This window comes from Arvicola amphibius, chromosome 5 (genome assembly GCF_903992535.2).
Source record: "Arvicola amphibius chromosome 5, mArvAmp1.2, whole genome shotgun sequence".
Classification (NCBI taxonomy): domain Eukaryota; kingdom Metazoa; phylum Chordata; class Mammalia; order Rodentia; family Cricetidae; genus Arvicola; species Arvicola amphibius.
In genome coordinates, this window is record NC_052051.1 from 63372664 (window position 1) to 63383439 (window position 10776).

The 10776-nt window shown below is 39.9% G+C and overlaps 1 protein-coding gene across 1 annotated transcript; it reads right to left on the reverse strand.

The window, feature by feature from the left end:
* Nucleotides 1-387: 387 nt before the first annotated feature.
* On the reverse strand, nt 388-1350 carry LOC119814894 (olfactory receptor 4F15). Its single transcript, XM_038330983.1, has one exon. The coding sequence runs from the start codon at nt 1348-1350 to the stop codon at nt 388-390; it is 963 nt and encodes a 320-aa protein (XP_038186911.1).
* Between the last annotated feature and the right edge of the window lie 9426 nt (nt 1351-10776).

A 10776-nucleotide genomic window follows, 5' to 3' on the forward strand; every position in this document is an offset into this window, starting at 1 on the left:
AGTTTTTAAATGTGTCACTTGCTCAACCTATATCAGTGGTATTATTTTCTTCAAGCACTTCTGAAACCTTAGTGCATGACTAGAATAAATTTTGGTAAAAACAGGTAAGTTTTAGCTTTTGATCTTTCTGTGTCAGGAGCTTATTTTCGATGCTAACTAAGAAGATGCTAGAAGTTCAAAGTGGTAGCCCATATTGCCGTTTTCTTTCATGTGGCAGTTCTTCCTGGTGTCAGCCTCAAGTTATTGCACTTTCATCAGTGAGAACATATAATCTAGGTGTTGAACCCCTGGCTCATCACGATGTATAATATTGCTAGGAATGGTGCACACATTGCACAAATCTTAGGGATGTCCCTGACATTTTGTGGGACCTTTCCTGCAAACCTTTTATGACATTTTCCTGTAGTGCCTAAGATAGCTCCACACTCTCCCCATTGCCACTTTCATGTCTTTGTTCCTGAATGTATAGATGACTGGGTTCAAAAAGGGAGTGATAAATGCATCAAAAATAGCAAGGTATTTATCCAGGTGTGAGGTTGGTGATGGCCACGTATAGAAAAACATCAGTGGCCCAAAGAATAAGATGACCACAGTGACATGGGCTGAAAGGGTTGAGAGGGCCTTAGACAATCCACCAGTAGAATGTTTCCAAACAGGGAACAGAATGAAAATATAAGAAATCACCAGTAAGAGAAAGGAGCCCACAGAAATGAGCCCGCTGTTGACAGTTACCATGAGCTCAAGCTCTTGAGTGTTCGTGCAGGCAAGTCTCAGGAGTCGGGGGAGGTCACAATAAAAACTGTCCAGTGTATCAGGACCACAGAAAGGCAATCCTACCACAAACACCAATTGTACCACTGAATGAATAAGGCCAATGACCCAAGAAGTGACTAAAAAGAACAGACACACTCGTGGGCTCATGATGATCAGGTAGTGCAGAGGCTTACATATGGCCACATACCTGTCAAAAGCCATGGCTATGAGCAGCACCATCTCAGTGCCCCCAACGGCATGACTGAAGAAGATCTGAGTGATACAGCCCCAGAAGGAGATGGTTTTGTGTTTCTTGAAAATGTCACAGATCATCTTAGGAGCTGTAATGGAGCAGAATATCATGTCAATGACCGAGAGATTAGCTAAGAGAAAGTACAGGGGGGACTTTAGATGAGCGTCCAAGGTTACAGTGAGCACAATGACAAGGTTGCCAATCATGCTCGCAAAGTAGAACAAGAAGGTGAAGACGAAGAGAAAGAGTTGAATCGCCCATATATTAGTCATCCCGAGAAACACAAACTCGGATACTACAGAGCGGTTCATCCCATACATTGCTTCTGATGTCAGAGTCAGCATTCGTATTTCCTGAGGGAAGAATGAAATTGAGAACAGTTGACTTAGGCAAGAGTGAGTGTTCGAGAAAGAAACCCTGTAACAATGGAAGTAATTATTAAATTAAAATTATGCACAGCAAAATACCCTATCACATGCATGCTTGCTTCCTCTTAGATGGGCCACCTGACTTCCACATGATGGCATAATGTTTAAAGCTACTGCTAGAGCGTCCCCACCTCTAGACCTGTTTCTTCTCTGTTGTTGCTTGATATTAAGTGAATATTTTCTATTTCCTCTTGTCCAGGATATTCTACCTGGATGACACAAAGGTCATTTTTAGATCCCTTTGACCACAGTTTCTTATGAATTGAGATGATTTCGGCTATTCACATGAGCCACTTAACAATACTCATGCATGGTATACAGCTATAAAAGTCCCTACACTTATTTTTTTTTATTACTCAAACTTTAAACATTTCTTTTTTTCTTCAACTTCCAAAATTTCTGTCATTGTATCATGCATTACACAAAGTCCAAGTCTCAAACTGCAGGTAAGCATGCCCTGATTTGTGAAATCATAGTCTGACAGAATCTTCACACACTCAATGCTTTAGTCCTGGCTAGTTCTGATGCCAGCTTGACCCAAGATAGAATCATCTGAGAGAAGGGAACCTCAACTGAGAAAATACTTCCTTAAGACCAGGCAGTGGGCAAACCTTTAGGGCATTTTCTTAACTAGTGATTGATGGGGGAGGACCCAGTCCACCGTGGGTGGTGCCATCCCTGGGTGGGAGGTCCTGGGTTCTAACAGCAAGCAGGTTGAACATGCCGTAAAGACCAAGCCAGTACTCCTCCAGTTCCTCTGTATCAGCTCCTGCCTACAGATTCCTGCCCCTTTTGATTTCCTGTCCTGACTTCCTTTGATGATGAATAATGACATGGAAGTGTAAGCAAAATAAATCCTTTCTTCCCCAGCTTGCCGCCAGTGTTTCATTACAGTGGTAGTGACCCTAACTGAGACAGCTCTGCTCGTGGTTTATTTTGTCATTCATAATTGCCTAACTGCCCATTTCTTGAACTGAAATGTAGCTTCTTGCTGGAGGTGCTGCCCAGAGGTAGAGTACTTTCTTAGCATGTGCGAGGCCTATGTTTGATCACTGGAACGTCAAAATAAAATGTAGTTTAATCTGATATGGGAATCAAGTTTTGTTCATGTGTTGATGCGGCGAAGATTGGAAATAACCAAAAATAGTCCTTTTATAATTATTCAAGTTTAATACAAAGGGAGATAAGGGAACTTACAGAACCAAGGGTCCAGCGGAGTGAGCGCGGGGCAAACGAACGGGGCGCCTTCCGGCTCCCCAATCCTATTTAAGGGGCATGGCTACCCCGCTGGAGCAGCCACGCCCCTGAACGCAGGGATTGGGCCAGCTGCCCCAACATCTCCCCTTTTTTGTCTAAATAAGACAGATTCAGAAACCAAATACAACTATATACAATGGGAACTGATCATATAAAATTACAAAAAGTAAACAATATCAGGCGAGAAGTATATAACGAAGAATTTTTCTAATCACTCTACTTTGAGAAGTCTAAATAATCTAGAAGGTAGCTACCATTATCTAATCTTCAACCCCATCAAAGATCTGAGAAGGAGAGTAAACTTACCAAAGCAACCAGGAAGCACAAACGAGAAACTTCCAAAATGTGCAACAGAAGACAGAGACAATTGACTACCTGGGCAACCACACGAAGTCTTGATAGCAATGTTGAGGCAACCAACTTTGGCTGAGGCCTGAAAAAACCTGACATACCATTATACAATGGCAAGGAACCTTTAGTAGAACTATCCTATCCTGTCTTGGCAAGATAAGACAATTCTGTTTTATCCACTTATGGATATTTTGTACTTTAGTCAGTAATGGAGGTATGGGCTTTTCTTTGCCCCAAGGCCAGTTCTGCCAAGTAGAAGACAAACTCCCAGTGGAGTGTCTTTGGTGCTCAACGTTCTCTCGGGAGTAGAGCATTGTTGCCAGGAGTGATTGTGTCTCAAAAATACAAAACTGTAGGTTAGATTAAAGGCCATGTTCTACAGTTCTTCAAAGAGGTTGAAGATTATGCTATCTATACTAAATACAACCTCTATGTGTCTAAAAAACCTGATTGTCCTAAATATAAATATGACCAACATATAATTCTCAACACTTATGTAACTGTATGACTAATAGAATAGACGACTGTGCAAAAAATGAAGACAATGATTTCCAAATGTAAACAGGGTCCTTACATAAATAATATCTGAGGTAGAAATGTACAGTGCAATATGGTAAACAATGTCATTACATAAATAATATCAGAGGTAGAGATGTACATTGCAATATAGTAAACAATGTCAATATAACAATTGTTTCAAACAGAGGTGGTATCATACTCTCATATAATGTTCAATATATCAATATACAAGAATCAACACTCATATAGTTTTTTTTTTTTAAAAAAAAGAAAAACAATAACTCACAAAAATCAATTATTCCTTCAGATCACCAGTTAATCCCTCCCTCCCCCCCCCCCTTTTTTTTTAATACATATAGATATACACATAAATTATACCCCTGAGTCCATATAAAGCCTTCCACAACCCGACCACCCTATACCAGCCACCAATTAGTGTCCCTAAATCTGAGGGTAAACTTTATTGGGAGGGGGGGGGGCGTCGTCATCCAAGATTGCTTCCAGCTGACATAGGGGCGACTTTTCTTCCCAGGGGTTCCTGTGAAAGCAAATGATGGTAGAATACCCAGGGTAACATTTCGTCTAGGAAAAATGTGTCCAGCCTCTGAATTTTTTTTTTTTTTTTTTTTTGAAAATGAGGCCAGAACGTTGTCAAAAATGTGCACCATTCAAAAGTGTTCTGTGCAATTGGTACCAAAAAACAGGCCAAATATTAGCGCTACTAAAACATGACGTCATAATAACTAGTTGGAGTTGATGTTGCGGGGCCCCGTCTTCATCCTGGAAACTGCAAAGATTACTGAAGAAAAAAAATTTTTGTCGTTTGTTGTGAGAGAGATAAGCATTATCTACAAGGACACATACAGACGTATACGTGCATATCTTCAAAGAAAGGTGCATTAAAAACAACCATAGATATGAATGAAGGCAAAGAAGGCAAATATATTGGTACCATTATCAACATTATTGTTATTAATATTCTGTCTCATAATATTACTCCTAACCTGAGACAGAAACTCTGAGAAATCTCTTATAAACAAGCTTGGAATTGGAGAGGGACTGGGCCAGAGTCCAACTCCAAGAAACCAGCTCTGAATATCTATGAAGAAATGCATATTGACACACATACAAAAATTGTTTTCTATACTCACCGAGCTTACCCAATGTTAATGCTGATCCTTGTTGGGTTGCAATTGGTTCCAATTCATCAATATTCAAGGTATGCAGGGTCCCTCAGGTCCTTTGAAGGTGAGCGTCTTCCTGTGGGGATAAGAAAAAAACCCTGCCCCCGTACTATATGTTTCTTACCATCAGTATGGTCACCATCCTTGTGCATGAATTGTTATTTTTCATTTCCAAGGGGGTTCTCCTCTTCAAACCGAACCTTTATTAATTTTGATGGTATCCACGATTTTTCTTCTCCTGTGGAGACAAGAGCAAAACCCCTTCCCCAACGCAGCACATCCCCTGGCTTCCATTGTGAGGTTAGCACATCCTTGAAATAAACTGGTTGATTTAATTCAACAGACTTTTCCATTATCCAATGTCTCTCTGCAGCCGTTGTCCCCTTTTCATTAGCGTTGAGAAAATTCAAAGTTAGTAAAGCATTATGTAATCTATTTCTGGGGGTATTCTCCACCCCCTTTTGCTTGTTTAACATTTCCTTTATCGTCCTATTTGATCTTTCAATGACTGCTTGACCTGTAGGATTGTAGGGTATGCCTGTAACATGCTTAATATTGTAATAGGCAAAAAACCGTTTCATTTTTCTAGAGACATAAGCTGGACCATTATCCGTCTTTATTTGCGCAGGTATACCCATGATGGCCATGACTTCTAATAAGTGAGTGATTACTGAATCGGCCTTTTCTGAGCTTAAAGCAGTTGCCCATTGGAATCCTGAATAAGTGTCAATGGTATGATGTACATATTTTAATTTTCCAAATTCTGCAAAATGGAACACATCCATCTGCCAAATTTCATTCCTTTTGGTGCCCTTTGGATTAGTCCCTGCAGGCAGTGGTGCTTGGTTATAGAAAGAGCAAGTAGGGCATTTCTTTACAATCTCCTTAGCTTGTTGCCATGTAATAGAAAACTCTTTTTTCAAGCCTTTGCTATTGACATGATGCTTTTCATGAAATTCGGAAGCCTGCAGCACACTACCAATCAATAGCTGATCAATATCTGCATTGCCACGTGCTAAAGGACCTGGCAGACCCGTATGGGATCGGATGTGTGTTATATACATAGGGCAAAGTCTGTTCCTGATCATTTCTTGTACCTGGATAAACAATGAGGTTAGCTCAGTATCATCAGGTATGAATTCGGCAGTTTCAATATGTAAGATAACTCTTTCTGCATATTGTGAGTCAGTAACAATGTTAAGAGGTTCCTTAAAATCCCTTAGCACCATAAGAATGGCAAATAACTCTGCCTTTTGGACAGAATCATAAGGACTTTGTTCCACCTTACTCAAGTCTTCTGATTTGTAGCCTGCCTTCCCTGATTTATTAGCATCAGTATAAAACGTGCGGGCTCCAGTTATCGGAGCATCACGGACAATTCGAGGAAGAATCCAAGAAGTTCTCTTTATAAAGTTAAGCCTTTTGCTTTTTGGATAGTTGTTATTAATTTCTCCTAAAAAATTAGCACAAGCTCTTTGCCATGGTTCAGTGGTTAGTGACCATCAGGTCACTAACAAGGACTCACACAAGCTGATGACAAGTGCTTCATGCTTGCTGAGAGAAGGAATAAATTCACGGGACTGAGGGCTGACATTCGAGTTGAGAGTTTATCACAAGCCGGTTGGCTTCAGACCAATAGTGTGTAAATAGCACGCCAATCAGAGGCTGTCACAAGATCCCAAGGTCATTCCTGTACTTTTTTTTAACTACACAGAGATAAGTTGTATGGGAAAATTCTGTTGTAAGATAATTATGAAGCCTCAGTCACACATTTAAAAAAGTCAGTCAAAGGCATCTAATGTTTCAAAATGAAGGAAGTCATTTTGCTTTTTAATCAATATTCACTTTTAACGAAGTCTGTGGTCTAAAGGGTTGTGAGACGCGATAAAACACCCTACGTTGTAGATCTAATATAGATCTGCACACCCACTTAGCTCCTCACATAAAATTTATACTTCTTCAAGATAGACTTGAATTGGGTTAAAAGAATGGTAAATAAAATATTGGTAGGAAAGAGCCGGATTGTCTGGGTGTGTGCTTGGGGGCAGGGTGATTTCTGAGTTCTAAAGAGCATAGAAGCAGCTAAGGCCAGCGGTCACATCACAGCACGGGGAAGAAGAGGACAGTGGTTCTCTAGGGATCAGGAACAGGTGCTGCAGGTGGATGGTGAGATGACTTACACAGAAGCAAGTATCACCAAGCATCATGAAACTTTACACTGGGATCAGTTCCACAGCCTCTCAATAAATGTTCTTCACAATAAACAACTTTTCAGCTCTCTTTTTATTTACTAGGCACTTCTGGGGACTGAACCCAGGTCCTTGTGCATGCTTTAAAAACAAGCGCTTTACCATTGAGCTGTTTCCTTGGCCCCACAAGTAGCTTTTAAATTGGTTTCTGATCACTGTTGTAAGAAATGGTTACAAAATTTGGGCCTTAAAACAGCTGTCCTGAGCCAGATGGTGGTGGCACACGTGTTTAATCCCAGCACTTGGGAGGCGGAGGTAGGCGGACCTCAGTGAGTTTGAGGCCAGCCTGGTCTATAAGAGGATAGTTCCAGGATAGACAGGGTTGTTATAGAGAAAAACCCTGTCTCGAAAAACCAAACCAAACCAAACCAAACCAAACCAAACCTAGCTGTCCTGTCCTCAGTCCAGTGTTCCAATTCCCACACACCCACCTCTCTCCTCATCCTCACCTACCCCAACACACAGTTTTACAAACAGAAAAGCTGATGTGAATCTTTGAGTGTAAAATTAAAGTATCCCCAGAGACTTATTCTTTTGAAGTTTCCAGAAAAGGATCTGTTTGCTTGCCAGTTCCGGCTTCTAAAGACCGCCTGCATTTCTTGGTTCAGGGTCTCGCAATGCCAGCATCTTCACCTAATCCTCTCCCCTCCTTTCATTCTGACTCTCCAGCGTTCTCTTAGAATTATCTCTGGAATTGTGTTGGACAGATCAATGATAACTTTAAATCTTAAAATTCTTGAACCAATTATATCCACAAAGTTGCCTTTGACATAAGGTAATATTCACAGATCTGCATTGAGGACACATGCATCCTTGAAGGACATTATTCTGTATGCCACACTATTTTATGGGATAATGACAATCTTCCAATAAAGCAATGAGTTTGGCACTATGGATTTTGGGTAGCTTGTGAGGATATTAAAAAGGACATTGAGGGGCTGGAGAGATGGCTCAGAGGTTAAGAGCAGTGACTGCGCTTCTGGAGATCCTGAGTTCAATTCCCACAACTACATGGTGGCTCACAGCCATCTGTAATGAGATCTGGTGCCCTCTTCTGGCCAGCAAGGATACAGACAGACAGAACACTGTATACATAATAAACAAATCTTTTAAAAAAAGGATATTGAGGGGTGAGGGATATTTAGTGCATCCTGACCTATGCCCTATGAGTTTGCATCGATGGTTTCTGACTCTACTAATACATAAGATTATTTAGTGCATCCTGACCTATGCCCTATGAGTTTGCGTCGATGGTTTCTGACTACTAATACATAAGATGGACAATGAGTGGCCATCAGTGATGAGAGTCAGTGGTAGTTAGTCAACCAACATGTTATCAGAGAAATTGTTATGGCAGGTATGTAAATAGCCTCTGAGTTTTTCTATGACTTTTTCTTGTTCATTAATTCAATAAATATTTTGAATACCCAGAGTGCCAGATACCATTCCAGAGGTCTCAGGTATAACATTGACAATTATTCTTGGCTTTGTGGAATCCATGTTCAGTACAGAAAAATGCAGTTTTAAAGTTATATCTTCCTTTATCAGAAGGGATAAGTACAGTGTAGGAAGAAACTCTGTAATTCATTATTTGGAACATCTCAAAACCTCTGCTTACATCAGAAAGCTCTTCTTGCTGTTCTGACTTCTTTTTATCTGAATTATTATGTGTATAGTTCCTATTACGTTTTTTACTTGTCAAGGTCTTTATTTAGTAATTGTGAATGGATCTCCCACTTACATTTATAAAACTTAGGGTCAGATATCTTATTCTATAACAAACTTTTTGTTAGTGACTGAAAAATCAACCCAGAAGCAACACTAGGGAGATTTGTTTAGTTGTCTACTCACTCATTAGACAAATGTGCATATGGAATCTAGAAAGTCTCTAGTAATATAGTAATGTAAGTCTTGGAGATAACAGAATGGTGCAAAACCTGGCGATCATGTGGAATAATTTAATGTTATAGAAAATTGAAGGCACACAAAATGGCAATGAAAACAATTTTAAGAGCTTTACAAAACCATTTCTTTCTGTTAATTTGAGTTGTCTCTTTCTTTTTAGTTGGGTTAAGGATTTCTAGATCTTGTTTAAGAACCAGCTCTTAAGCCGGGAGATGGTGGTGCACGCCTTTAATCCCAGCACTCGGGAGGCAGAGGCAGGCGGATCTCTGTGAGTTTGAGACCAGCCTGGTCTACAAGAGCTAGCTCCAGGACAGGCTCTAAATCTGCAGAGAAACCTTGTCTCAAAAAACAAAACCAAAACAAAACAAAAAGAACCAGCTCTTAGATTCTTTGGTTCTCTGCATTGTTTCCATCTAGTGCAGCTCATATCCCTTTCTGCCTTTCTTTCATCAAAGAAACTTCTCTTTGGAACAGATGGAGACCATTACAGAAAACCACAACCAATCAAAATGCAGAGATGTGAAGTCCAGTTATTACTGATACAACACAAGTCCCACACCCAAGGCTCAGGATCATTGTGAAAGAGAGGGAAGAAAAATTGTCTAAGCCAGAGGAAGAGTTTGTTGTGAGACTGTGTCTCCTAGAAATGTCAGGAGCTTTCTCTAGGAAATGTGGCTGCCTAACATGAACCGAACAAGGATGACACCACTAGATTTGCTAATGTGAAAAGGGAAGTTCCTGCTGCCTCAACTGTACACCAAGCACTGTATACAACTGAGGAATGCTGAGAGCAGAAGAAAGTGTTCCTCAGCAAAGAGCACACCAACTGGATACCAAATAGTCAGCCCTGAAAAACAACACCAAGTAACATTGTACAAACTGTACAGGTTGTATTTATATATTTAGGAAAAAAAATATATAAAATAAAAAGAGGCCATGAATTTGAAAGAGAGCAGGTGGTTGTTGTTGTTACATATGAGAGTTTGGAGGGAAGAAATGGAACATAGAAAAGATGCAAATATATTATAATCTCAAAAAATAAAAATAAATGAACTAATTTATGATTTCTATTCAAACTTCCATGCGATGTGCTATAAACTAATCAAAACTTCCCTAAAATGGGAAGTTTAAAGGCCCCCATAATTCCTTGTGATTACTAAGAAAAATATTCTTTTCCTTAAAAAATTAGGCTTGTATGAGATAAACACAGTGAGAATATACTGTGAAGTGGGAACATATGTGATTCTTTTTCAAATTGAAATTTGGATCGCAAAAAACAAAAAGAACTGGAAGTAGCGATGTACTCTCAGGAGGTTTGCTACTAGTCTGAGTCCAGATTATTCTCCATGGTGAGTTACAGCTAGCTGGGCTGGATAGAGAGAGCGTTTGAGAAAAAGGAGAAATCATCAAGCTGAAAAAAATGATACTCAACTGTTCATGGATTTATAAGGACAAGGTGAAAATTAGGATATTTAAGGGTTCATTTAAGACAAAATATGATACTCCATATACAATTTGTGCAAAGATAAAGACTAGGTAGTGAGCAACTTGGATATTTTAGAGTAATGGAATATACTTTTAAAATGGGAAAAGAACTGGATGGGAAAATTTGAAGAAGAAAGAGAAGGGGAAATTAGATCTTTGAATGTGGCAGGCGATGAAGTTGGCCAGTAGGGCTGAACATTATGATAAAGAGGAAACAACAGCACCCCCAATTAATTCCCTGTCAGGACTTGCCAGCAGAGCTGTGCCATTTTAGGCAAACACATTGCTGTCCCTAGTCTTGCATATACTGCTGAGAGAAGGGAACCCTATCCAATTATTATAGATGCGTTTCCATGAGGCTTTCCTGACATATCCTGAGATTTTATTCATGC